Source organism: Carettochelys insculpta, chromosome 29, assembly GCF_033958435.1.
Source record: "Carettochelys insculpta isolate YL-2023 chromosome 29, ASM3395843v1, whole genome shotgun sequence".
Taxonomy (NCBI): domain Eukaryota; kingdom Metazoa; phylum Chordata; order Testudines; family Carettochelyidae; genus Carettochelys; species Carettochelys insculpta.
Window position 1 is genome coordinate 15,155,386 of NC_134165.1, and position 27,276 is coordinate 15,182,661.

The following is a 27,276-nucleotide window of genomic DNA, read 5'->3' on the forward strand; positions in this document are numbered from 1 at the left end:
ATGGCGCAGGCAGCTCCCCGCGGGGACCGTGGACTCGGAGGGCCGGTCCCCGGCGGCGGTGAGGCCGGTTGCTGACCCCGAGCAGCGTGTGACCCGCGGGGCTGGCACACGGCCGAGTTCTCGCAGGACACGTCCCGCACCGGGCCCGTGGATCCGGCCCACCTCCGGAGCACGGTGACAACGGGGATTGCAGAGCTCACTGGTTCAGCGCTGCCATGCAGCTGTTGCTGGGGTGGGTGGTGGCGGCTGTTAACAGCGAGCAGTACTGCCTGGGAGGGGAATGGAAGAGAAGTCCCACGGCTAAGGGGACGAGTCAGAGGCGGGGTGTGCCAGGCTGAGGCAGCGGGTGAGGCCCCCGGTGTAGCAGAGGATCTGTGGAGCGGGTGAGGAGGTGGCTGGCTGGTCTCGCTTCAGGCGAAGGGCAGCCCCTGCTCCAGCCTGTGGCCTCCTCTTCGCTCAGCGCCCATCCGACTCTGCGCCGCAGATGAGTTAGTGGGCTGGTGCTGGGAGCAGGGGCCTGGGGCTGGCGTGGTCAGAGTCGTGTGGCCCAAAGTTAGCACAGTGACTGTAAAAATAGCCCTGGCCGGCTCCCTGTGCACCTGACCAGCGGATCCACTCGCTGCCTCCAGACACACAAACAAGGTCCACCAGGCGCCAGCCCTGCAGGAGCCCAGCCAGCCGTGGGGGGGCCACCCCCAGACACGTGCTGACCCTGTGGGGTGGGGCTCACTCTGCACCATGTTCATCGCGTCCCTGAGTGCTGCTGGGCCCTCCCGGCCATGGTCCTGGCCCTGCTCCTGCTGGCACAGGGGTGTGTGCCCAGTAGGGAGAGCCGGAGTCACCCCGGGATGGCAGTGGGGCCAAGCTATGAGGCACAGAGGCAGGGCCAACTCCTGGCTCACCCCCAGGGCCCATTTGGCAGGGCTCCTTCCCCACTGGCAGGGTAGCTGGAAGCCAAGACTCTGGGGCCCGGAGGATGTGGGGGTGCGGATCAGCTGACTCTGTGCCCCAGAGGTAACCTCTGGCGCCCGCCCTTCCTGCTTCCCATTTGTCTGCCATCTGCCGGTGGGCACTCCCTGCGGGTGAAGGACTCCCCTGGCCAGTTACAGGTGATGCCTGGGTCTGCGGCTTGCAGGAACTGGAAGAGACCTGGGGAGTGGCCAGTCAGTGGGAAGTCAGTGGAGGCCAGGGCCCATAACCCCTGTTCTCAGCACTCTGCTCCTGGCCCTTCGACACAGCGATTTCCACCCACCGAGATCTCCCCTTGCTCTGGCCTGGCTTTCAGCCAGCTCCACTCCCTGCCCCTTGGGCACCCCCTCCTGGGACTTTACCCTCACTGGAGCCGAGGCCAGGGCCTAGTGCTGCCTTAGGGGCCCTGCAGGCCTTCGGAACCAGAGCCAGGCAGCACTTCCATCCCGTCCCCCTGCATTTGGCTCCTGGCCTGGCTGCCCTGAAAGCATCTCTCAGAAGCTGGCAAGAAAGGAGCTTTCAAATCCACCTGACTCTTCACAGGGGACTTGTTGCAGCCCCATGTGTGCCACACAAGGAACTTGGCACTTGTGCAAAAGCTGCAGCAGGTGCACAGGGTCCCAGGGGCAAGCCGAGTGAGCCCCAGAGCCTGCCAGAGGTCATGAACCCAATGGCCACAGACTCCAGCGAGCACCACCCAAAGCCATTGGTAAGCCAGGCCCTGTGGGTGGCACATGGCATCTCCAGCCCAGTGTGCAGCGAGGCCAGGATGGGTGGCTCAAGGGCTGGGCGGATGGGCTCAGACTAGGGACGGGCTCAGACCGGGGACGTGCAGTGGCTCCAGGCTGGGTGGACGGGCTCAGACTGGGGAGGTGGGGTGGCTCCGGGCCGGGTGGATGGGCTCAGACTGGGGAGGTGGGGTGGCTCCGGGCTGGGCACACTGGGGAGGTGGGGTGGCTCCAGGCCTGGAGGACGGGCTCAGACTGGGGAGGTGGGGTGGCTCCGGGCCGGGTGGATGGGCTCAGACTGGGGAGGTGGGGTGGCTCCGGGCTGGGCACACTGGGGAGGTGGGGTGGCTCCAGGCCTGGAGGACGGGCTCAGACTGGGGAGGTCGGGCGGCTCTGGGCCGGGCAGATGGGCTCAGACTGGGGAGGTTGGGTGGCTCCGGGCGGGCAGACTGGGGAGGTGGGGTGGCTCCAGGCCTGGAGGACGGGCTCAGACTGGGGAGGTCGGGCGGCTCTGGGCCGGGCAGATGGGCTCAGACTGGGGAGGTTGGGTGGCTCCGGGCGGGCAGACTGGGGAGGTGGGGTGGCTCCAGGCCGGATGGACAGGCTCAAACTGGGGAGGTCGGGCGGCTCCGGGCCAGGCAGACGGGCTCAGACTGGGGAGGTCGGGCAGCTCCAGGCCGGGCAGACGGGCTCAGACTGGGGAGGTGGGGTGGCTCTGGGCCGGGCAGACGGGCTCAGACTGGGGAGGTCGGGCGGCTCCGGGCTGGATGGACGGGCTCAGACTGGGGAGGTGGGGTGGCTCCGGGCCGGATGGATGGGCTCAGACTGGGGAGGTTGGGCGGCTCCGGGCCGGGCAGACTGGGGAGGTGGGGTGGCTCCGGGCTGGATGGACGGGCTCAGACTGGGGAGGTCGGGCGGCTCTGGGCCGGGCAGACAGGCTCAGACTGGGGAGATCGGGCAGCTCCGGGCCAGGCAGACGGGCTCAGACTGGGGTAGTCGGGCAGCTCCGGGCCGGGCAGATGGGCTCAGACTGGGGAGGTGGGGTGGCTCCGGGCTGGATGGACGGGCTCAGACTGGGGAGGTCGGGCGGCTCTGGGCCAGGCAGACGGGCTCAGACTGGGGTGGTCGGGCAGCTCCGGGCCGGGCAGATGGGCTCAGACTGGGGAGGTTGGGCGGCTCCGGGCCGGGCAGACTGGGGAGGTGGGGTGGCTCCGGGCTGGATGGACGGGCTCAGACTGGGGAGGTCGGGCGGCTCCAGGCCGGGCAGACGGGCTCAGACTGGGGAGGTGGGGTGGCTCTGGGCCGGGCAGACGGGCTCAGACTGGGGAGGTCGGGCGGCTCCGGGCTGGATGGACGGGCTCAGACTGGGGAGGTGGAGTGGCTCCGGGCCGGGCAGACGGGCTCAGACTGGGGAAGTGGGGTGGCTCTGGGCCGGGCAGACGGGCTCAGACTGGGGAAGTGGGGTGGCTCCGGGCCGGGCAGACGGGCTCAGACTGGGGAAGTGGGGTGGCTCCGGGCCGGGCAGACGGGCTCAGACTGGGGAGGTCGGGCGGCTCCGGGCCGGGCAGACGGGCTCAGACTGGGGAGGTCGGGCGGCTCCGGGCCGGGCAGACGGGCTCAGACTGGGGAGGTCGGGCGGCTCCGGGCCGGGCAGACGGGCTCAGACTGGGGTGGTCGGGCGGCTCCGGGCCGGGCAGACGGGCTCAGACTGGGGAGGTCGGGCGGCTCCGGGCTGGATGGACGGGCTCAGACTGGGGAGGTCGGGCGGCTCCGGGCCAGGCGGACGGGCTCAGACTGGGGAGGTCGGGCGGCTCCGGGCCAGGCAGACGGGCTCAGACTGGGGTGGTCGGGCAGCTCCGGGCCAGGCAGATGGGCTCAGACTGGGGAGGTCGGGCAGCTCCGGGCCGGGCAGACGGGCTCAGACTGGGGAGGTCGGGCAGCTCCGGGCCGGGCAGACGGGCTCAGACTGGGGAGGTCGGGCAGCTCCGGGCCGGGCAGACGGGCTCAGACTGGGGAGGTCGGGCAGCTCCGGGCTGGATGGACGGGCTCGGACTGGGGAGGTCGGGCGGCTCCGGGCTGGAGGGACGGGCTCGGACTGGGGAGGTCGGGCGGCTCCGGGCCGGGCAGACGGGCTCAGACTGGGGAGGGCGGGCGGCTCCGGGCCGGGCAGACGGGCTCAGACTGGGGAGGTCGGGCGGCTCCGGGCCAGGCAGACGGGCTCAGACTGGGGAGGTCGGGCGGCTCCGGGCTGGATGGACGGGCTCAGACTGGGGAGGTCGGGTGGCTCTGGGCCGGGCGGACGGGCTCAGACTGGGGAGGTGGGGTGGCTCTGGGCCGGGCAGACGGGCTGAGACTGGGGAGGTCTTGCGGCTCCGGGCCAGGCAGACTGGGGAGGTGGGGTGGCTCCGGGCTGGATGGACGGGCTCAGACTGGGGAGGGCGGGTGGCTCCGGGCTGGATGGACGGGCTCAGACTGGGGAGGTCAGGCGGCTCTGGGCCGGGCAGACGGGCTCAGACTGGGGAGGTCGGGCGGCTCTGGGCCGGGCAGACGGGCTCAGACTGGGGAGGTCGGCGGCTCCGGGCCGGGCAGATGGGCTCAGACTGGGGAGGGCGGGCGGCTCCGGGCCGGGCAGACGGGCTCAGACTGGGGAGGTCGGGCAGCTCCGGGCCGGGCAGACGGGCTCAGACTGGGGAGGTCGGCGGCTCCGGGCCGGGCAGACCGAGGAGGTGGCTGTTTCCCAGCCAGTTGTGCACTTTTCAGCCAGCTCCCGCAGCTGAGGCCCAGGCAGTTGTACCAGAGGGCGCCCCAGCCCTGGTCAGGATTGTTCCCAAAGCCCCGGCTCCGTGAGCCCTGCGAAGCCGGAACACTTCCAGCCTCCCTGGAGCAGCGAAGGCCTTTCTGGGCCTGGGGTGGCAGAGCGGTAGGACTGCTCCAGCTGGGTGGGTGTGCAGGGGTGGGAGGTACCAGGGTCCTGAACTGGGACCCCCCTGGGTTCAGCAGCAGAGAAGGAACCAGCCGCTCCCTGCGGCAGTGTCGGGATGCAGCCAGGCTGCCACTGGGCCCCTGCAGCCGTGTTGGGCAAGGGGCAGTGCCCCCATGTGGCCCTGCACTACCAGGCCCTGGCCCAGGGGAGCCCAAGGGCAGGCGGGTGGAGGGGCCCTGACTCGCACAGCCGGCACTGGAGCCGACTCCCTTGGCCAGCGTCTCTGCCAACGTGCAGGTCTCTGGTGGGACCCCTGGAGCGCGGGAGCAGCTATAAATAGCCCGTGTGCTGGGAAAAGTGACGCCTCCGGCTCCTGTCTGGGCCCGGCCTGCATAGCGTCCTCCCCGCTGGGACAGCCCCTGGGGTCGCTCTGTCCCCCGCAAACTGCCTTCGGCCCACCCTGCGCAGTGCCTGCCTCTCCAGCAGGGGGCTCGGCGTGGGGGGGGGCGCTGGGTCTGGGGCAGGAGAGGGTGGGTCGGGGGGGTTAGTCTAGTGGGGGAGTCCCAAGCAGGAGGCGCTGTGGACAGTGATGCCTTCAGCCGGCTGCAGAGGCCCATGTGGGGCGCCAGCCTCCTCCGGCCCCGGGCACCCCGCAGCGCTTTGCTAAGCGCCGCGCTCCGGGCCTCGCGCCCTGCCCAAGTGCAGCCGCTTCTGGGGTGGAGCGCGGCTGCCATAGAACAGCCCGGCGCTCGCGCTGCTGCCCAGCTGGTTTCGCGCTGGGGGTCTCGGTCCCGGTGCCGCCCGCTGTCCTGGCCGGCTGCCAGCCCAGCCGGGGCTCCGCCTTCCTGCCCCGCCCCGCCCCGCCCCGCCCCGCCCGGCAGCAGCTGCGGCTCCCCCAGAGGTGGCTGCATCTCAGCGGGAGGGGGCGGTGCCCGAGCCAGCCGCTTCCCAAGTTCCGGCCCGCACCTGCCCAGCGCCGGGCAGAGGGCCGCGGCCGGCGCAGGATGGGGGGCGGGCTGGGCTCCGCGCTCTGCTGCCTCGGCCTGGGCCTGCAGCTCCTGGCGGGCGCCGCCTTCAACCTGGACGGGACCCACACGCTGCTCAAGGACGGGCCCGAGGGCAGCTTGTTCGGCTTCTCAGTGGCTCTGCACCGCCAGCTGCGTCCCGAGCCCGCCAGCTGGTGAGCGCCGAGCCGGGGGTCCCGCGGGGCGAGGGGCGCAGCGCCGGGGGAGCCTGCCGGGGAGGTCCGGGGTCCTGTTACACCCCCACACTCGCCGGGGGTCCGTGCGCTCCTGGGGGGCCGGTAATACACCCTCCCCGCTGCTCCGCGCGCGTCTCGCAGCTCGGCGCCCCCGTCTTGAAACAGCGACTTCCCCGGGGGGGCGCAGCCTCACGTCCGTTACCCCGGGAGGCTGCCTCGGCCTGCGCCCCCCCGGGCCTGTCGCTTCTCTGTGCCTGTAAGGGGGGTGCCGGCGGGGTGGGGTGCCCAGCCTGCGCGCGCACAGGCCCTCGGGGGGCGCTGTCTGGGGCAGCTCCCAAGGGGCTGGGGCGGGGTGGGGGAGCTTGTACTACACCGGCTCCACCCCCGCACCCAGGGGCGCAGACAGCTGGAGGGCGAACACGGGGGGGGCTGAGCTGTGTATAACCCCCCAGCGTAGCAGTGGGGCTCTGAGCGTGCTAGTGTCATTGTCCCCATTGCGCAGGTGGGGAAACTGAGGCCCGGGGTGGACCGCCCCGCGATGCCCTCGGGTGGAGCTCAGAGCGGAAGGCAGGACTCCCTGGTCCCAGTGCTGAGCTCTGGCTGTGGGGCGCCGCTGTCCCGGTCCCGGCCGTGCCCGGGGGCTGCGGCCGGTTCAGCGCTTTGAGATCCTTGGCCCAGCACTACCCCGCTCCGGCCGGCTGCTCCCCCGGGCCTGCGTGAGGCTCCCGGCAGGTCGGGCTCCCCCGGGCCTGCAAGGATTCCGAGCGGCTCTGCTGAGTGGGAAGGGCGCTGCGGCCCCGCTCAGCATCTCTGGGGCCACTGGGGGGCACCGCCCGGCCGCTCCCCCGCCCCGTGAATTATTCAGCAGGGCTGAGGCCGAGCCAGGGGCTGGCGGGGGGAGCCGAGACCCCTGGGCCCTGCGCAGCCCGGCACAGCAGCGCCTCGGGGGCAGAAGTGGGGGAGGGGCTCCTAGCCCCCCCCCCCCCCGGGCTCTCCGGCGCCCTCTGGGCCTAGGGGCGCCTGACAGCTGCGCGGGGCCGGGTGACTCCTGGCTGGCGCTGCTGGCGGGGCTGCAGGGTGGCCTGGGCGCCCGGCCTGGCGCGCCAGCTGCCAAGGCTCGCTTGGATTCCGGGCCGGCGCCCGGCTTCTCGGCAGGGCAGCTGGAGCGCCTGAGCTGGGTGTGTTGGGCCTGGCGGTGGGGGCCCCTCGGGGCCCTGGGCTGCCCCGGTGCTCACAGCAGATAAAAACTGCCCTGTAAAAGAAAATCCCTTCGGCTTCAGCGGGAGCAGAGCCGCCCCTCCGCGCAGCGCCCTGGCCAGGGGTTCCCACGCGCGTCCGTCTGTCCGCTGCCTCCTGCGGGGGCGCGTGGGTCACGTTCCTTGTTCTGCAGGGTGAAGCCCCGTCAAACTTCCCAGGAATTCCTGCTGGGGGCGGGGGGGTCCTGGCAGAGCCGCCCGGGCACTTGCAGGGGAGGGAGGCCCAGGCCGAGGCGGGCTCTCTGCAGACAACGGCGGGGCTTTCGCACGCTTGCCGAGGTGGCCGGGGGCGGGAGCTGGGGTGGGCTGCAGGCCGGGCTGAGAGCCGGCTCCAGGCTGTCCCTGCTCCTGGGGTCTTTCGGGGTCCCCCGGCCCTTTGGGGTGATCCGTGCTGATTCCCTGGCCGCACGAGGCAGGGTCATTTACCCGGCGCACAGGGGGCAGGAGCTGGGGCAGGCTGCTCCGGGCGTGGCTCGCGGCTGCAGGGCCCAGGGAGCTGCCCTCCCGCTGAAATCGGGGCCCCATCCTTCCCCGTGCTGCTCTTCCAGAGTCCCAGACTGTCCGCGCTCTGAGGGGCTCTCAGGCCAACTGGACAGCACAGCCAAAAGGCGGGAGGGGAAACCGTGGCACAGAGGCGCTGGGGCTTTGCCCGCGGTCGCCCGGTGGCACAGAGGCGCTGGGGCTTTGCCCGCGGTCGCCCGGTGGCACAGAGGCGCTGGGGGTCGTCCGCGGTCGCCCAGAGGTCAGTGACCGAACTGGGAATGGAACCCAGGCGTCCGGCTGCCCAGGCGGGGGATAGGGAAAGACCCGGGCCCAATCCTGCTGCCCGAAGGCATTAGTGGGCGTGACTCAGGGCTCAGTCCCTCACCGGGTCCGGCGCAGGCAGGTGCGGAGCCGAGGGCCCAGCCCGGGGGATGCTCCCGGCCTCGCTCGGGACCAGCCAGGATGTCAGGGGAAAGGAGCGGAGGTTCTGGCTGCCCTGGCCGCGGGTCGCTGGTCGGGGACTGGGGTGTCTCCCTGCCCTGCCCCTCGGACATGCTGGTCTGGGCCGCGGTTCGCCTCTGGGGAGATCAGGACTTGGTGGGCTGGAGGGGCCGCAGGGCAAGGGCAGGACAGCGGGGAGGTGGGGGGCTCCTGGGGTGCAGCCCCTCCCCTCTGGGGTTCTATTGCCCCAGCTGGGTGTGGACCCCAGGAGGTGCGTGCTGGGGTGGCGGAGGGAGGGGCAGCTGCAGGGTGGCGCCGTGCCCAGCCCCTGGCACCCCCGGGGGGCAGCACAGCCGCTGCCCGCATCTCTCCGGGCCTGGCCTTTTTTGGGCATGTTGCTGAGGAGTTATTTGGAGTGAATTCCAGTTTATTTTTACCCGCTCCGGCTCGCGAGCTGCCCTGGGCCGGCTGCCCTGCGCCTGGGCGCGGACGGGACCTTGGGATCGGGGCCGGGGGCTGCCAGCAGGGGGCGCTGTGGGGCGGGGGCAGGAAGGGCAGATGTGGGGCTGCCAGCAGGGGGCGCTGTGGGGCAGGGGCAGGGCAGGGCAGGAGTGGCCGTGGGCTGCACTGGGCTCAGCCGAAGCCCCTCGGGAGCTCTCCACCCACAGAGGTCTCCGGGCTGAGCCAGGTGCCCGCTGCCCCCAGGGGCCCTGCATGTGGCAGGCAGCTGGCGGCCAGCGCTGCTCCCTGCTGCTTGGCTCTGCTTGTGTCCCTGGGGCCCTGCGGCCCGAGAGTGCAGCTGGAGCCGGGGGTGGGGGCACGGAGCTGGGAGTGGAGGCCGGGCGGGGGTGTGCCAGGGTCTGGGCGTCGCTCCAGGCTGTTCCCATCCAAATCTGCCCCCCCGCCGCCCCCCTCCCTGCCCCCCTGCCGCTCTCACCCCACCTCCCTCCCTGCCCCCCCGCTGCCCTCTCCCTGCCCCCCCCCCCCCGGCAACCCTCACCCTGCCCATCTCCCTGCCCCCCTGCTGCCCTCACCCTGCCCCCCCTCCCACCATTCCACCAGCCAGCTGTGTGGGGCGAGGGCCCATCCCGGGGGTGCCTCGGGGGAAGGGCACAGCCGCGCTGCCATTGGGGCTGGATCTCGGACCCGGAGGGGAACGTCCGGGGGGGCAGGTGGGGATGAGGTCGGGACCAGCTGTGGGGCCTGGGACCACCCTGACTCCTCCCGCCCCCAGCTGTGAGATCAGCCCTGGGGCTTGCGCCTCAGCCAAGGGCCGACTCTGTCTGGGGGTGGGAGCTGAGCGTGTGGGGGTTCCTGTGTGCAGAGCTGCCGGCAGGGGGCGAGCGCTGGGGCGTGGCCCATTTACTTGTGCAAGGCAGTGTGTGCGCGTGTGGGGCTGTGCGGTGGGGCAGGGAGTGTGGGGCTGTCTGGGGCAGTGTGTGGGGGTGTGGTGCGGTGGGGGGTGGGGCATGGGATGGGTGTGTAGGGATGGGTGTGCTGTGCTGGAGTGCGGGGAGTGCATGTGAGTCAGGCTGGATGTGAGAGGCAAAGATGACCCTGGGGCTACAACTGGCAGGTGACACCTCTGCCCTGAACAAAGAGGAGGGAGGAGCCGAGCTGGGTTTTTGAATGAGGGGAAGGGCGGCAGTTAGAGGCTAGGGGAAGAGAGATCTGGAAGGCAGCCAGCCGGAGGAGGGGGAAAGCTACACCCCAGAGGGGCCCCCCTCGGGGTCTTCTCCCCAGGACGGGTTGGAAGGACTGTCTCTGACTGCTGTACTGTCGCTTCTGTGAGAAACTGGGCATCTGTTGCCTAATAAACCTCCTGTTATACCTGCTGAGTGAGAGTCACTCCTGCCAGCGGATGGGGTGCAGTGCAGAGGGACCCCTGAACCCCATCACAGGGCAGGAACCGGGCTGTGTGCGGGGTGGGTGTGTAAGGGTGGGTGTGCAGGATGGGTGTGTGGGGACCGGGCGGTGTGCAGGACGGGTGTGTAAGGGTGGGTGTGTAGGCACTGGGCGGTGTGCGGGGTGGGTATGCAGGGATGGGTGTGTGGGGACCAGGCGGTGTGTGGGGTGGGTGTGTAAGGGTGGGTGTGTAGGTACTGGGCGGTGTGCGGGGTGGGTATGCGAGGATGGGTGTGTGGGGACCAGGCGGTGTGTGGGGTGGGTGTGTAAGGGTGGGTGTGTAGGTACTGGGCGGTGTGCGGGGTGGGTATGCGAGGATGGGTGTGTGGGGACCAGGCAGTGTGTGGGGTGGGTGTGTAAGGGTGGGTGTGTAGGGACTGGGCGGTGTGCAGGGTGGGTATGCGAGGATGGGTGTGCGGGGACCAGGCGGTGTGCGGGGTGGGTGTGTAAGGGTGGGTGTGCGGGGACCAGGCGGTCTGCGGGGTGGGTGTGTAAGGGTGGGTGTACAGGGACGGGTGTGAGGGGACTGGCCACTGGCTGCACCGGGGATGCAGTGGTAGCGAGCGGCTGGGCAGGTGGAGGACACTGACCCTCTAGCCCCGCCGGGGGGCAGGGGTGTCCCCTGGCAGCTGCCCGGGGCTGGGTCCAGGCACGGGGGTCTGCCCCCCACCTGACAGCTGCCCGCCTTCCCCCAGGCTGCTGGTGGGCGCCCCGCAGGCGCCGGCCCTCCCGGACCAGGGGGCGAACCGGACCGGTGGCCTCTACGCCTGCCCCCTGACGCCCGAGATCCGGGACTGCTGGCGCGTGCCCATCGACCAGGGAGGTACGGGCAGGGCACGGGCGGGGTGGGGAGCGGCCCCCGGGGTGCCGGGTCGGGCCCTGCCACTGGCCTGGCTGGCCCTGGGGCCGTGCGGAGCTGCTGGGTTGAAGGGTGGGGGGGCGGGGGGGTTCCTCCTGCTTTACACCTCCGCAGCCAGGAGCAGGGCCTGGCCCTGTTTCCTCACGCCAGCCCCGGGGTGGGCCTGTGCTAGGTGGCCGCAGTGGGGGCCCTGGGCTTGCTGGTAACTGTGCCTCCCCCCAGTGGACCTGCGCAAGGAGAGCAAGGAGAACCAGTGGCTGGGGGTCAGCGTCCGGAGCCAGGGGGCAGGCGGCAAAGTCCTGGTGAGTGGCGCTGGAGCGGGCGCGGGCAGATCCCGGCCTCCTGGGTTCTCTTCCCTGCTGTGGCTTAGCGCTGGGGCTGGGATGTGGGGGCCAGTGCTTAGAGCCAGGCCGCTGCCCGGCGGCAGAGGGAGCGGGTACCTGCCGTTGCGGGGGTGGGGGCTGGCCCGGGACTCTTCTGCTAACTCGCTTTGCGGCCCGAGGTGAGTGGCACCACGGAGCTGGGCCCTGCACGAGCCCTCGTGTTTCACGAGTGACTGTGAGCAGGTGGCGGGGGCAGCCGGTGTGCTGGGGAGGGGCCCTCTGTAACTGCCTGTCGCCTCCTCGGCCCGGCCCGGCCCGGCCCAGACCTGTGCCCACCTCTACGAGGCGCGGCACCGGGTGGGGCAGCCACTGGAGACGCGGGACGTCATCGGGCGGTGCTACGTGCTGAGCCAGGACCTGTCGGTGAGCGAGGAGCTTGACGGGGGCGAGTGGAAGTTCTGCGAGGGGCGGCCTCAGGGCCATGACCGCTTTGGCTCGTGCCAGCAGGGGCTGGCGGCCGGATTCACCGCCGACCGGCACTACGTGCTCTTTGGGGCGCCCGGCACCTACAACTGGAAGGGTGAGCAGGGCGGTGGGGTATGTGGGGGATTCCTGCCCTGCTGCTGGCACAGGGTGCCCAGCTCGGGGCTGGCGGTGGGGTGTGTGGGGGATTCCTGCCCTGCTGCTGGCACAGGGTGCCCAGCTCGGGGCTAGCGGTGGGGTGTGTGGGGGATTCCTGCCCTGCTGCTGGCACACGGCGCCCAGCTCGGGGCTGGCGGTAGCGCAGGGCCGGGCTGCGGCAGGGGGATTCCTGCTCTGCTGCTGGCACAGGGCTCCCAGCTCCCCAGGGGCAGGATCGGGGAGCACCCTTCCTTCTGCGCAGGGAGCACGGCTGCCTTGTCTCCCACCCAGAGCCTGGAGCTGCTCCGCTGCTGGGCAGAGGAGGAGCCAGGAGAGGCTCTGGTCCCTCCAGCCCTGTGGCCCCCGCCCCGCTGCCCCACTGACCCCTCTCTGGTTTGCCAGGGGACCTGCGCGTGGAGCTCTTTAACCAGAGCTCGCTGGAGCTGGGTGCCTTCGACGACGGGCCCTACGAAGCTGGGGGCGAGAAGGACCAGAACCCCTCGCTCATCCCCGTGCCCGCCAACAGCTACCTCGGTAGGGAGCGCCCCGGCCGCCGGGGCGGGCAGGGCAGGCAGGGCGCCTGCTCCCGGACCAGGGCTAACCCCGTCAGCAGCCAGGGACACCGAATTGGCAGGAACCTCGGGGTGACTGGAGGGGCTCCCAGTGCCGGCTGCCCGGGGCCGACCCCTCGGTGCTTGCCCGCTGCTAACTCTCTCTCTGTCTCTCCCCGGCCTGGCACGGCCCCAGGGCTGCTCTTTGTGACAAACGTCCATAGCGCAGACCCCGATCAGCTGGTGTATAAAACGGCAGAGCCCGGCGAGCGGCTGCCCGGCACCGTCGGCGACGTGGCCCAGAATAGCTACTTAGGTGTGTAACCGCCCTGGCGCCAGCTGCCGGCCAGGCCTCCGGCTGCCCCTCGCGGGCTGCCAGCTGTGCCCCCCCCCGGCCTCCGGCTGCCCCTCGTGGGCTGCCAGCTGTGCCCCCTCCAGCTGCCCCCCGTGGGCTGCCAGCTCCGCCCCCAGCTCCGCCCACCCTGGCCTCCGGCTGCCCCCCGCGGGCTGCCAGCTGTGCCCCCCCCCCGGCCTCTGGCTGCCCCCCGCGGGCTGCCAGCTGTGCCCCCCCCCCTGGCCTCCGGCTGCCCCTCGCGGGCTGCCAGCTGTGCCCCCTCCAGCTGCCCCCCGTGGGCTGCCAGCTCCGCCCCCAGCTCCGCCCACCCTGGCCTCCGGCTGCCCCCTGCGGGCTTCCAGCTGTGCCCCCCCGGCCTCCAGCTGCCCCCTGTGGGCTGCCAGCTGTGACCCCCCCCCGGCCTCCGGCTGCCCCCCGTGGGCTGCCAGCTCCGCCCCCAGCTCCGCCCCCCTGGCCTCCGGCTGCCCCCTGCGGGCTTCCAGCTGTGCCCCCCCGGCCTCCAGCTGCCCCCCGCGGGCTGCCAGCTGCCGGACGTCCCCCAGCTAGCAGGTATCAGTGTTCTCCTTCCCACTCCGGGACGGGTGAGGTTCGGGGGACACCCGGCTCCCAGGAAGGGAAGGGTGGACAGCCTCCTGCATGCCCATTTGCACACTTACCAGCCCCTCCCTGCACACCTCCCCCACTGTCCTCACACCCGCTTGTATCTGCGCACACTCTTCCGGGCACTTCCCTCCTGCACACGTGTGTATTTGCACACTCACACACACCCGCTCCCCATTTGAGGTCCATCTCTGCGCAGCTGTCCCCTTGCTGGGGGGTGGCCCAACCCCCCCCGGCCTGGCCGGGCTTTAGCGCGTGGTGTTCACACGTCCCACACCTGGGCTTAGCTGGCCCTGCCAGTCCTGGCAGGGGGGGCCCTGGACACTTCTCTGCTCAGCTGGCTGTCCCCCCCGCCCCCCGCCCGCTGGCAGTGGGGCTTGGAGCCTGGCAGGGTCTCCGCGGTGCTGTGGGGCACATGCAGCATGTGGGGCGTGGGGTTGCTCTTGGCAGGGTACACACTCTCCCCAGCATGTGCCAGCCTGTTCTCCCCACCGGCCCTGCTCCTGCTGCCGGGGGCTGCCCCGTGCGGGGTCCCGGCTCCCAGGCCTGAGCGCTGTCGGGGTGGGAAGGGCCGGGGGTGGGTCCTTTTCGGGGCCAGGCCCCTCGTTGGCTTTGGAGGGTGAAAGCCTCGGAGTGGGGCCACCGACTGGCTCTCGCCCATGGCTCCCCGCCGGCCCTCCCCGTTAGCTACATAGCCTGGCACCAGCCCTGCACCCCCAGAGCCCCGGAATAGAACTTGGGCGTCCTGACCCCCCACCCCCTATGACCCCTGGAGATTCCTGGGGGGTGTTAGGGAGCACAGCAGGGAAACTGAGGCCCAGACAGAGCAGAGACAGGGTCTCACCCAGCTGCCCCCCAGCATTGCAGGAGACCCCCCCACAGGCCTCTTGCCCCTGCCCTGTGAGGGGCTTGCTAGCTGGCCTTGCCGCTGCGCTGCCCCCGTGCTGGGGCGCCAGGCGGGGCCTCTGGTATGTGAAATCCGAGGCTGTTCCCCAGGGCCCAGCATCTGCCCCACGGCTGGAGCCGAGCAGAGAGAGGGACGGGCGGGCAGAGGGGCCGGAGGACAAGCGGGTGCCCGAAACCCCTCTCCGCCCAGCCCCAGCTGTGCTCCCCAAGCTTCTCGCCGGGGGGACGGGACCAGAGGAGGCTTCGCCCGGCTCGTGGCCCAGCTTCCTGCGGCCTGGGGCCGGCCCATGGCCTGGCGGGTGGCTTCGGCTGCCAGGTCCTTCCAGCCTGGCCCCTGCTGCAGCAGCTATAGGGGAATCCCCACTCGCTCCCGCAGTAGAGAGCCCCTGACACATGCAGGAGCCCCACATGCTGCTTCCCTACGGGGGGCCGTGCATTCGGGTGGAGTGGGGCGGCGCAGGGCAGAGCCCCTCGATCTAGCAGCAGGGGCTCAGCGGGGCGGTGGGGCCAGCTGTTGGGCCAGGGCAGCCCTGCTCCGGGGGAGGCTGGGGGGGGGTGGGGTCGGCCCCCAGCAGGGCATGGGCTGGGGAGCCCTGGCTGAGCTGCGGCAGCTGCTGCCCCCCGCCTGGAGGCTGCACGGGGCAGGACGGGGCGGCCCCCCCGTACCGACCCCGCCCACCCTCTGCCCCCGCAGGCTTCTCGGTGGACTCGGGCGAGGGCCTGACGCGGCAGGGCCAGCTCAGCTTCGTGGCTGGGGCGCCGCGAGCCAACCACACGGGCGCCGTGGTGCTCCTGCGCCGGGACAACGTGAACCGTCTGGTGCCTGAGGCGGTGCTGCCCGGCGAGCAGCTCAGCTCCGCCTTCGGCTACGCCCTGGCCGTGCTGGACCTCAACAGCGACGGGTGAGCCGGGGCGAGGGGCGGGGCTCCTGCGGGTGGGGGCGGGGCAGGGCAGGGCAGGAGGCGGCCCTGGAGCTGGCGGTCCCCGGACCTGACCCTGCCGCCCTCTGCCCCCCAGCTGGATGGACCTGGTGGTGGGGGCGCCCCACCTCTTCGACCGGCAGGCGGAGATCGGGGGGGCGGCCTACGTCTACATTAACCAGGCGGGGCGCTGGGCGGGTGCCCGCCCCCTCCGCCTTAACGGCACCGCCCACTCCATGTTCGGCTGCGCCCTCGGCGCCCTCGGCGACCTCAACCAGGACGGCTTCCAGGGTGAGGGGCCGGTGGGGCGGAGCAGGCAGGGCAGAGGTTGTGTTTGCGGAGGTTGGGGGGCAGGACTGGCTCTGCCTGGGCCTGGGGCAGTCGGGGCTGTGGGGGGGGCATTCATATCCCCCTGCTGTGCTGGGCCCTGGGGAGCCTGGGGCAGTGACAAGAGGCCACGTGGTGAGCCCCCAGCGTGGGGCAGGGTCTCCCTGGCTCTCCTGGCCAAGTGCCTGGGAGCCCCACCCCCCATGTCCCCTCTGGCTGCTCTCTGCCCCCGCAGACCTCGCCGTGGGAGCCCCGTTCGACGGTGCCGGCAAGGTGTACATCTACCACGGCAGCAGCCTGGGCATCGTCACCCGGCCTGCCCAGGTGAGAGGTGGGTGGGGTCACTGCGCGGCCAGCACCGTGGGGCCTGAATCCCCCATCGCCCTGCTCCAGAGCGCGGGGGCCTGGGTGAGGCGGCAGCTGCATGCCCCATCCCCCGCTCCACCCGTCCGTCTGTCACACAGGTCCTGGACGGGGAAGGCGTCGGGGTCAGGACCTTTGGCTACTCCCTCTCCGGGGGTCTGGACGTGGACGGGAACCTCTACCCGGACCTGCTGGTCGGCTCCCTGGCGGACAGCGCTGTGCTGTACAGGTGGGTGCCACGGCTGCCTTCCTGGCCGGCAAGGGCCATGCCAGCAACACCCCCCCCTCCGCCCGCCAGCCTCTCCGGGGGGCCACGCCAGCAACGCCCCCCCCGCCCCCCCCCCGGCCGGCCTCTCCGGGGGGCCACGCCAGCAACGCCCCCCCCCTCCCCCCCAGCCGGCCTCTCCGGGGGGCCACGCCAGCAACGCCCCCCCCGCCCCCCCACGGCCGGCCTCTCCGGGGGGCCACGCCAGCAATGCCCCCCCCGCCCCCCCACGGCCGGCCTCTCCGGGGGGCCACGCCAGCAACGCCCCCCCTCCCCCCCGGCCGGCCTCTCCGGGGGGCCACGCCAGCAATGCACCCCCCCCCGCCGGCCTCTCCGGGGGGCCACGCCAGCAACGCCCCCCCAGGCTCTCCAGCTTCCTCAGCCTCAACCCAGCCCTGCCTTGCTGAGGTGAGAGGCTCTGTAACACACAGGTCTTCCGGCACCACAGGGACCGGCTGCTGCCCCGGGTCACTAGGTACCTGGCTCTGACCCATAGCAGTATGCTGGGCCCCTCCTTCAGAACCCGAACTCGATCGCCTGGAAGAGGACCAGGGCACACGTGGGCTCGTCCCTTACACACTCCAGTCCTACGTCCCTTGGTGCAGGCGGCAGCAGGTGGAATAAGCTGCCCTGAGTGGTTTCTGGGAGCAGCCGTTGTGGGCCGGGCCAGGAGTCCAGTCTGGCCCAGTTCCTAGCAGAGTTGTTCCTGCAAACTGCAGCCTGGCGGTGGCGAAGCCAACGGGAGCCTGCCAGGTCCCTGCTGTAGTTGTGCCCGCCTGGAGGGAGGGCCCTGCTGGGGGTCCCCTGTGCAGTGGAGACGCACATGACAGGTCACTCGCCCTTCCCCTTCCGGGCATTCTGCCGTTGGCCGCCTGGCTGGCGCACACGTCGCAGCTGAGCTCCTGAGGGGTGGATGCAGCGGGGCGTCCAGCCGGGCTTTGCCTGGCCAGGAGGTGGCTGCAGCCTAGAGCGCGTCCCCAGCACTCCAACGTTCCTAAGAGCAGCCCAGAGCCACCCTGGTACCTCCACATGGCCGGTCGCGACTCGCCCCCTCCCTGGGCCCAAGAGTTGGTGCAAACCTGGGACTGTCATTCCCGTCATGGGTCTACTTCATTTAAAATCCAATAACATCACAGGGTGCAGGGCCTGGCCCGGCCTGGTGAGATCGGGGGCAGGTGCGAGTCAGGCTGGATGTGTGTGTGACAGGCAGAGCAGCTCCCACGCGGGGCTGACCCCTGGGGCTCTCACCTGGGCTGGCAGGTAACACCTCTGACCTGCGCCCAGAGCAGGGAGGAGCCGGGCGGGGTTTCAATGGGGGCGGCAGTTGGAAGTTGGGGGGAGATCGAGCTGGAAGGCGCCAGCCTGGCGAGGGGGAAGCTACACCCCAGAGGGGCCCCCCTCGGGCTCCTCTCCCCAGGACGGGTTGGACTGACTGTCTCTGCCAGCTGCACTGACACCTCTGTGCTGAGCGGGGCTCTGTCGCCTCATAAACTCCCTGTTCTACTTGCTGAGTGAGAGTCACTCCTGCCTGTGGGCGGGGGGCAGTGCCCGGGGACCCCTGAGCCCCATCACACCTGGCACTGGTTAGGGGCTGGGCTGGAGGCCTGGCACTGATTTTTCCACTTGCTTCGCAGAGCACAGCCTGTCATCCACATCTCCAAGAACGTCTCCGTCTACCCCCAGCACATTGACCTGGAGAGCAGAAACTGCCCCAGCTCACAGGGCATCTGGTGAGAGCCACCAACTGGCGGTGGGGGGCTGCCTGCCCTCGCCCCGCCCAGCTCCCTTTGGCACAGAGCCAGGCCTAGAAACCCACCGGCATTGAATGGTGCTCTCTCCCAGCCCCCACCAGCTGCGGGCACATTCCGCTCCCAGGGAGAGAGGGAGGGCTAGTGGTTAGAGCTGGTAGGGGGTAGGGCCAGGCCTCCTGGGTTCTCGCTTCGCTCTGGTCGTTAGAGCAGGGAGACTGGGAGCCAGGACTCCTGGGTCCCTCCCCAGCTCTGCTGTTACCCGTTCTTGAGCTGTGCGGCACTGCTTGCCTCAGTTTCCCTACAGGTGAGCACTGCCCAACTCGAAGGAAGTGACGCAGTCTGCGCCCAAGCAAAGGGGCAAATCCTCTCCCCAGCACCTGCTCAGAGCTGGGTTATCCAGGGACCCAGTGGGCCCTGTTCCTCCACCTCCCTGGGGAAGGGGTGGTGCTGAATCCCTTGAGCTGGGTGTGAGGAAGAGCTCGGCTCTGTCACTGGGGCCAAAGGCTGGATTGTGTCTCCCCTTGCAGCGTGGAGGTGCGAGCCTGCTTCAGCTACACAGCCAGTCCAGCCAGCTACAGCCCCCGCGTGAGTGAGTACTGCAGGGCCCAGCCCCCGGGGGTGCACTGCCTGGGAATACCCCTCTGTACTGGCCCAGCCCCCAGCCCCGGCACGGCGGTTCTCTGTGTCCCAGAGTGGAGCAGGATGTGCCCTAGAGCAAGTCTGAGGGGCTCTAGCCTCCCTGGGGAGCTCCTCCCCAGAGGCAGCTGCATCTCATTGCCAGCTGAAGGACCCCTGCGTGCTGCTGCCGCGCTCCACCCCAGAGATGGCTGCATTTCACTGATTGTGTGAGCAATTCTCTGGCTCCACAGCACCCATGACCTCCCTTCTCCCCCAGTGCTCGCCTACACCTTGGACGCTGATGTGGACCGGCAGAAGTTGGGCCAGGCCCCCAGAGTCGTCTTCCTGGGCCGGCAGCCTGCAGACCCCGAGCACCAGTTCACCGATGTGGTTGAGCTGACCCACCCGCGCACCCCTGTCTGCGTCAAGGCCACTTTCCAGCTCCAGGTGGGTCCTGCTGCCCCCGCCCCGCCACGCCCTGCCCCACCGCGGGCTCAGCCCCTGCTCCCTCTCACTGCAGGACAGCATCCGGGACAAGCTCCGGCCCATCACCGTGGTACTCACGTACGGCATCAAGCACGCCCGCAGCAAGCGCCAGGGCCTGGCCACCACGTTGCCGCCGCTCCTGCCTGTGCTGAACCCCCAGCTGCCCAACAGCCAGCAGGCAGAGGTAGGGGGTCCCTGGGCGACGGCCCCTCCTGCAGGCTCCTGCTCTGCGGGTTCAGGCCAGCGCGGCACTTGGACAGAAGACCCACAAGGAGCAGGAGCTGGCAGGAGGTGCTCTCCCCCCTCCCCCAGCGCTGGGACCTGGCTGGCGCCCAGCGAGCAGCTTGTCCTGAGGGGTCAGAGCTCTCAGAGCTGCTCGTCCCCAGGCACCTTCCGCTGGGCCCCAGCCAGCACCCAGGGCCAGAGGCTGTTCTACCCCTCCAGGCAGTTTCAGCCTATGTGCGAGGTGGTCGTGCGCTGTTACCAGCAGCCGGTCCCACCCCAGAGGTGGCTGCACACCGGGGCTGGATGAGCCATCCCCACGCAGCATGGCTGTGTGCTGTTACCAGCGGCCGGTCCCACCCCAGAGGTGGTGTCGCTCCGGTGCTGGGGCAGAGCTGGGGGGTGAGATCTGTGCTGAGCAGGGGGCACTGCCGGGGGCCCCTCACCGCTGAGCCCCTCAGGCATTTGCCCCCAGGTGCAGTTTTTGAAGCAGGGCTGCGGGGAGGACCGGGTCTGCCAGAGCAACCTGCAGCTGCAGTACCAGTTCTGTGCCCGCGTGGGGGACGCCGACTTCCTGCCCCTGCCCCGGTGAGCAGGCGCTGACGCTGAGTCCTGGGGTCTGGTGGCAGAGCTGTAGCTGGGGCTGAGCCTGGGGGATGCCAGGTGGAGGTGGGGCTCAGCCCAAGTGAGGGGCTGTGGAGTGGTGCCACCTGCAACCTTAGGGTCCCAGGGTGGGGCTGTGCCCAGGTCAGAGGGGTGCAGGCTGGGACTGAGCCCTCATGATTCTGGGGTTGGGGGTGGGGCTGAGTCGGGGGTCCTGGGGTGGGGCTGAGCCAGGCTGGGGGGTGTAATAGCTGTGTGCATGGTGTTGCCCTCTCCCACTTAGCTGTCTCCCCCTTAGCTGGCCAAGTGGGGCTGGGATTCCCATGGAGGCAAGGCTGGATCGGGGGGAGGCTGGTGCCCATGGGCCAGGGGTTGAAGGAGGAGCTGGCCGGGCGCTCAGCGCTGTATCGGGGGGACGGTGCCCGGGGGCCGGGGAGGAGCTGGCCGGGCGCTCTGTGCTGTATCGGGGGGACGGGGGCTGGGGAGGAGCTGGCCGGGCACTCTGTGCTGTATCGGGGGGCCGGGGGAGGAGCTGGCCGGGCGCTCTGCACTGTATCGGGGGGACGGTGCCCGGGGGCCGGGGAGGAGCTGGCCGGGCGCTCTGTGCTGTATCGGGGGGCCGGGGGAGGAGCTGGCCGGGCGCTCTGCGCTGTATCGGGGGGACGGTGCCCGGGGGCCGGGGAGGAGCTGGCCGGGCGCTCTGTGCTGTATCGGGGGGCCGGGGGAGGAGCTGGCCGGGCGCTCTGCGCTGTATCGGGGGGACGGTGCCCGGGGGCCGGGGGAGGAGCTGGCCGAGCGCTCTGCGCTGTATCGGGGGGACGGTGCCTGGGGGCCGGGGAGGAGCTGGCCGGGCGCTCTGCGCTGTATCGGGGGGACGGTGCCCGGGGGCCGGGGAGGAGCTGGCCAGGCGCTCTGTGCTGTATCGGGGGGACGGTGCCCGGGGGCCGGGGAGGAGCTGGCCGGGCGCTCTGCGCTGTATCGGGGGGACGGTGCCCGGGGGCCGGGGGAGGAGCTGGCCGGGCGCTCTGCGCTGTATCGGGGGGACGGTGCCCGGGGGCCGGGGGAGGAGCTGGCCGGGCGCTCTGCGCTGTATCGGGGGGACGGTGCCCAGGGGCCGGGGAGGAGCTGGCCGGGCGCTCTGCGCTGTATCGGGGGGATGGTGCCCGGGGGCCGGGGAGGAGCTGGCCGGGCGCTCTGCGCTGTATCGGGGGGACGCTGCTCTCTCCGTAGTGATGCCTGCGCCGGGCTCCTTTGCTGCAGGGACGCGGACGGCACAGCTGTCTTCGCCATGAGCGACCAGAAGGACGTGGCCCTGGAGATCCAGGTCACCAACCTGCCCTCAGACCCAGCGGCACCACAGCAGGATGGGGACGACGCCCACGAGGCCCAGCTGACAGCCAACTTCCCTGCGGCCCTGCCCTACGCCGGGGTCCGGTCCCAGGAGCCCTGGGCTCCGCCTGGCCTGGTACGGGGATCCGGGGGGCAGCGGGCAGGAGGGGTTGGAGCCCCCAGTCTCTGATTTCACCTCCCTTCCAGGAGAAGCAGCTCTGCCTCCCCAGCCCGAACGGCTCCAGTGTGCACTGCGAGCTGGGGAACCCCATGAAACGGGGCACTCAGGTGGGGAGCAGCCGCTGCCGGCCCATGGCCCCCGCGCCCCCCCCATGCACCGTACCTCCGCCCCTCCACCCCCCCAGCCGTGTCCCCGCCCTGCGCCCCACCCCCCCGCATGCCATGAGCTCACCTGCCCCCTGGGCCACGTCCGCCCTGCCCCAGACGGGGACCTCGGCGCCCCCGCCCATGCTGCGGCCCAGCCCCGATCTCTCTCTCTGCCCCCAGGTGCGGTTCTATCTCATTGTCAGCACCTCGGGCATCACCCTGGAGACCCAGGAGCTGGCGCTGGAGCTGCTGCTGAGCACGTGAGGGCCCCTCGCTCCCCCGGCAGGGCTGGGCAGGGGGCCCGGCGGGAGGGCCGGCCTGGGGAGTCAGGTGTCGCCACTGGTTGCTGGGGGTTGCAGGGAGGACACCCCTCCCTGCCCCCATGCGCCCCATTTCTCTCCCCCAGGATCAGCGAGCAGCCGGGGCTGCAGCCAGTGACGGCACGGGCCAGGGTGGTCATTGAGCTGCCCCTCTCGGTCACAGGGTGAGTGCTGGGCGCGGGCGGCACAGGCAGGGGCCGGCTGAGCCGGGGGGGCGGTTGGGCTGGGGGTGGGGAAGGGGGAGCCGGGCGGGGATGGGGGAGGAGCGCTGGCAGGGGATGGGGCAGTGTGGGGCCCCCTGACTCTGCCCCCCCCCCCCCCCGCAGCCTGGCCGTCCCGCAGCAGCTCTTCTTCGGGGGCCAGGTGGTGGGCGAAAGTGCCATGCACCGGGAGGCCCAGGTGGGCAGCGCCGTGCGGTACGAGGTGACGGTGAGTACCCCCTCGGGGGAGGGGCAGTGTCCCCATCTACCCCTCAGTCTCCCCCCACGGCCAGACTGCACATGGAGCCTGCCCAGCAACCACCCCCAGCACGCAGGGGAGGGGACCATGGGGGCTCAGGACACCGGGCTCCCTGCCCAGCTGGGGCTGGGAGTGAGGACTCCCCTTACCCACTGTGCCTCAGTTTCCCCACCTGGCTGGCGGGTTGGCCTTCGACCCTGCCCTGCACGCGCCTGGGTGGCTGGAGGAACTCGGGGGCAGAGGGGGCCTGGCGCTGGCTCTGGCTCAGGGTCCCTCCCTCGCAGGTCTCCAACCGGGGCCAGTCGCTGGACACGCTGGGCTCGGCCTTCCTCAACCTCATGTGGCCCCAGGAGATCGCCAACGGCAAATGGCTGCTTTACCCGCTGCGCCTGGAGCTGGCGGCCCGGCCGGGACAGCGCGTGGCCTGCAGCCCGGCAGCCAACCCCCTGGGGCTGGCACTGGTGCGTGATGTGTGGGGGGTGCTGGCAGCTGCTGGCCTGTCCTGGGGGGGTCTCCGAGGCCACAGGCAGGGAATGGAGGGGCTGGAGCCTCCAGGCACAGCGATGGGCATTGGGGCCCTGGCGGGCATGTGGCAGCCCCTGCCCTGAGCTGTGCCAGGCTGCTTGCCCCAGGGGCACTGCCTCAGCCGCCGCAGGTGGCACAGCTCCGGGGGGGCAGCCCTGGGACGGGGCGGCACTGTGACCCCTCCCATTCCCCCAGGAGGGCCACGGGCAGGGCAGGAGCAGGCGGGAGGCGGAGCACCTGGCGGTGCCCAGCGCGGGGCTCTGGTGGCAGCGCAGCCACGCCGAGCGGAGGAGGAACGTCACACTGGTGAGTGGCTCTCCGGGCCGGAGGCTCTGGGTGGGAATCTCTCCTCCCTGCACAGCCCACAGCACCCTCTGCTGTGTGTGCAGCCCCTCTGGGGTGGAGTACACCCACTGCTGAACATGGCACTGCCCAGACGCCCCAGAGGGCCACAATTCCACCCCCTCTCCAGTTCAGCTGGGTCAGGCTCCCCCCAGTGACCCACTGTCCCCCCGCCCAGGACTGCGCCCGGGGCACCGCCCGCTGCCAGATCTTCCATTGTCCCCTCCCCAGCTTCGACCGCTCGGCCGTGCTGACTGCCTGGGGCCGCCTGTGGAACAGCACCTTCCTGGAGGTGAGCTGGGCGGCACCTCCCCGGTCCCTGCAGTGCAGCCAGCTCTGGGGTGGGGCGCGGGGGCTGAGTCACTGCCACGGTGGATGGCTGGGGCGGGGCTCTGTATGTAGGGCCCAGGGTGCAGCCGGGAGCTGGCTAACTCTGTTGGTTCAGGCCAGCCCTGGCAGGTCCCCACTGGGCGCCTGGGCCGGGGTGGGCACCAAGCTGAGCCCTGTCCCTGCTGCCAGGAGTACCCAGCTGTGACCTCTGTGGAGCTGCTCGTCCGCGCCAACATCACTGTCAAATCCACCATCCAGAACCTGGTGCTAAAGGACGCCGCCACCCAGGTAAACGACTAGCTGCTCCCCCGCCCCTGCTGCCTGGCCCCCGGTCTGATCCTGCTCGTCCTGCCCCCAGATCCCTGTGACCATCTACCTGGACCCGAGTGCAGCAGTGGCCTGGGGCATCCCCTGGTGGATCATCCTGATTGCGGTGCTGGCTGGGGTCCTGGTGCTGGGGCTGCTGGTCTCCATCCTGTGGAAGGTGAGAGCTGGGGGCTGGGCATGTGGCCACTCAGCCCTCGTCTCTGCTGCGGGGCTGCCGTGCCCCAGAGACAGGGCCTGGGACAGTTGGGGTCACAGGTGACCCTTGGGATGCTCCCCGGGTGCCGGTCAGGCCCCTGACACCACCTCCTCCCCACCCTGTCCGTCCAAGCCCACCCTCTGGTGCCCCCAGGCAGGCACAGAATCCCTCTTTGGCCCACTTGAAGCTGCTGCTCATCCGCTGGCCCTGATGCTCGCTTCCCACACTCACAGGCTGGCCAAAGCATCGGGGTTCTGCATATTCATACCCCAATTTCCAGAGGATGGGTGGGGTCTGTAGCAGGCCCTGCCCCTTCCCCATCCCCCAGCTTGCCCAGTCCCCCATGCACCCAGCCCAGGGGCCGACGGCCCGGCCTGACACCCTCGCCTCGGCCTCGCTTCCTCCCCAGTGTGGCTTCTTCCAGCACAGCAGCCGAGCGGCCCCCTATGCTGCCAACTATTACCGGGCCCGGCTGGCCGTGCAGCCCTCCGAGGTGGAGAAACAGTGCGCGGAGGCCTAGCGGTAATGGCCAGCCCGGCCCCCCATCAGTGGGGGGATGGGTGGGCGTGCACGGGTGTGCAAGAGCAACTGTGCATGGGTGTGCAAGTGTGCCCGGAGCGGCGCCTAGGGCGAGTGCATGGCTGTGCCCTGGCCTGGCGTGCGACGGGCCGCGTGGGGCTGAGCCTCTGCTTCAGCCCCGGGAAGCTGCTGTCTGCGGGGCTCCAGCCTGGTCCCAGGCCCTTCCCCGAGGGCAGAGCAGCTGCCTGGGCCGGGGAGCCGGGCGCTGACGCCCTGTCTCGGCTTCTTCCCAGCTGGGCTTCTTCAAGCGCAGCCGCTACCCGCTGGCCGTGGTGCCGCAGTACCAGGCGGTCCAGATCCCACGGGAGGAGCGCCAGCTGGGCCACCAGGAGAAGATGGGCACCATCCAGAAGCAGTGGGCGACGGACTGGAGTGAGGGCAGCCCCAGCTCGGCCTAGGCCCCCACCCCTCCCGGCTGGCCCCGGCCCATGGGGGAGCCTGCTGGCTGGCACGGGGGAGGGGTTGTGTGGGGCAGGGCTGGCTGTGCCTCAGCGGGGCGGCTTTTCCAGCAGGTGCAGGACCTGGGCTGCAGCCGTCCCCGAACTCTGGGGAGAGGGGGCTGGATTCCTCCAACCCGACCCCCAACCCCCAGCTCCTAGGCAGAGTCCAGCCAAGGGACCCCTAGCCCAGGCCTGCTGTCCCTGTCTGTTTCCTCTGTCCCTGGCGGGCAGGGCTATTCCCCTCGCTGGCAGAGGGTGGAGGCCCCAGGAGACTCTAAAACTTCCCTGCCACAAATGCTTCGGAGTCACTGAGCTTGGGTGATCCGCTGCCCCCCACCGCCTGCAGACTCCCCTCAGTGCGCCCAGGCGTGTCTCTGGGGGGGTCCTAGGCTGAGCCCACCAGCCATCCATCTGCACCTGGGAGTGGGTGGAAGTGGGGCTCAGTGGGGAAAAGTCCAACAGCCCCCGAATAAAGAGAAAACCAGCTGGCATCTGCCTGAGCGTTCCTCTTTCACATACGTCTCTGTCAGTTCCATACTGAGCCCTTCCGCACCACCGCTGCTGCGGGGAAGTCCAGGCCTTGGCCCTGCCCCCCTCCAGCTCCCTGCTCCGCACACTGCCAAGTCCCAGCTCCTGCTGCCTTCCCGGGGCTCTCCTGGCTCCCTGCTTCCCTCGCAATCCCAGGGATGTGCTATGATTTGGGGCACCATGGCCCCTCACTGTGCCTCAGCTTCCCCAGCGGTGGAAGGGCTCAGCTGGGGCTTACCCCCCAAGGGGGAGGTGGGCCCTGGCTAATGGGGGCCTAGAAAGTATGAGGCAAGGAGGTCAGTTTCTCTAGGCCCAGGGGAGCCACCAGCACAAGTTCCTGAGTCTCCATTGGCAGCCAGGGCCCTGAAGAGCAGCCGCGGGGTGTTGGGGATCACTTGCGACCCGGAGAGAGGGACAGGAAAGGGCCCAGGCCCATCCTCCTCATGGGGGGCAGGGAATGGGGCACAACGTCCAAGCGGAAAGGCCAGCGCGGTTTGCCTGCCTGCAGGACAGTCCCCTGTCCGTGGCGCCCAGCTGATCCCCACCTTCCCTTGCTGCAGCCTGGGCGCAGCTGCCAGGCCTGGGCGGGGTTCCCAGGGGTGGGGTGGGAGGCTGGGCCTGGGGTTGCTATCAAAGATGCAGCTGGCTCCTGCCCTACAAAGCTGCCCCCTGCCAGGGGGCAGGCAGCTCTCTGCTGGCTGGCACCTCCATGCGCCTACCCCCCATGGGCATTATTAACCCTTTATGGCCTGGCGGGGGAGCTCACAGGTGGCCACACCAGTTGATTTCACCTTCTAGGGCTCCCCCAGCTGGAGAGCTGCCTCTGCAGGGGACAGCAGAATAATTACACAGCAGTGGTGGGATAGCAGGGGGCTGGAGACTCCCAGTCTCTGTGCCAGGGACTGCCCCCAGCTATGCCTTTGCCTACCCTGCGGATGCCTGCAGTGGAACCAGCAGCCCCCGTGGTTCCAGGGCTGCTGGGGCTGGCCTCCAGCTCACAGCCAATGCAGCGGGTGACAGGGACACCCCTCCCCGTCTCTGAGACCTGCCATGCTCATCTCACCCAGGGATTCTGGGTCATCAATGACCCAGGCTGGATTGGAACTAGCAGCTGGGTTCTCTCAGCTAGCACATCCCCTGCCTCTCGCCCTGCTCCTTGGCCAATGCTCAACCACCACAGCTCTGCCTGCCTGCCCCAGCCCCTTGCTCCCTCCCCCGGCCAGCAGCAGCCCCCCAGAGATCAGGCTCTGGGGGCGGGCCAGGAGGCTGGGACCAGCCAGTCCAACAGCTGGTTGTGCCCATGCAGGGCAGAAAGGACAGCACCATTCGTGGCAGAGGCTGTAAGGGGGTTCCTGGCTGTCATCGCTCCTCAGCGCCAAAGGGGCTGGTGCAATGAGCTGGGTCTGCCTCACACTACCCAGAGCAGCCAGTTCTGACCCCTGCAGCCTTCCCAGTCCAGCTCCTCTCCTGTCCACTCCAGGCGGGTGCTGAAGACTCGTTGGGAATCCAACCTGCCCCCTTCTGTCTCTCCAGCTCGCTTGCTCCTCCCCAGAGGTGGCTGCATTGTGGCAGGGTGTGATGGAGTGTGAGAGAGTGCGTGTGAGACTCAGGCTGGATGCGTGTGACAGGCAGAGCAGCTCCCAGCCACTAAGGATGACCCCCTGGGGCTGTAACCTAAGCTGGCAGGTAACACCTCTGACCTGAACAAAGAGCAGGGAGGAGCCGAGCTGGGTTTAAATCAGAGGGAGTGGTGAGAAGCTGGCAGGGAGAGAGAGTTGGAAGGCAGCCAGCCTTCCTTGGGGGGAAGCTACACCCCAGATGGGGCACCCCTCCGGCTCCGCTCCCCAGGACGGGTTGGAATGACTGCCTCTGCCGGCTCTGCTGACACCTCTGCACTG

General features: G+C 70.4%; 1 protein-coding gene across 10 annotated transcripts; it reads left to right on the plus strand.

The window, feature by feature from the left end:
- The first annotated feature begins 102 nt into the window (after positions 1 to 102).
- ITGA7 (integrin subunit alpha 7) lies at positions 103 to 25,339 on the plus strand. 10 transcript variants are annotated; one of them, XM_074980367.1, is made up of 27 exons: positions 5,362 to 5,800; positions 10,602 to 10,729; positions 10,988 to 11,067; positions 11,413 to 11,668; positions 12,112 to 12,243; positions 12,457 to 12,576; positions 14,816 to 15,023; positions 15,139 to 15,332; positions 15,604 to 15,692; positions 15,833 to 15,960; positions 17,631 to 17,726; positions 18,275 to 18,336; positions 18,643 to 18,812; positions 18,886 to 19,035; positions 19,549 to 19,661; positions 20,937 to 21,141; positions 21,213 to 21,293; positions 21,513 to 21,592; positions 21,739 to 21,816; positions 21,979 to 22,081; positions 22,396 to 22,572; positions 22,832 to 22,942; positions 23,157 to 23,270; positions 23,498 to 23,596; positions 23,667 to 23,792; positions 24,241 to 24,353; positions 24,644 to 24,783. In XM_074980367.1, the coding sequence occupies exons 1-26, from the start codon at positions 5,625 to 5,627 to the stop codon at positions 24,349 to 24,351; spliced, it is 3,387 nt and encodes a 1,128-aa protein (XP_074836468.1). In that variant the 5' UTR covers positions 5,362 to 5,624; the 3' UTR covers positions 24,352 to 24,353; positions 24,644 to 24,783. The 10 variants fall into 10 exon arrangements, with proteins under 10 accessions (XP_074836473.1, XP_074836474.1, XP_074836468.1 ...); XM_074980372.1 differs by lacking the exons at positions 5,362 to 5,800; positions 24,241 to 24,353 and adding an exon at positions 103 to 232 and having other exon boundaries at positions 24,644 to 25,339; XM_074980373.1 differs by lacking the exon at positions 24,241 to 24,353 and having other exon boundaries at positions 5,239 to 5,800; positions 24,644 to 25,339.
- The last annotated feature ends 1,937 nt before the right edge of the window (positions 25,340 to 27,276 follow it).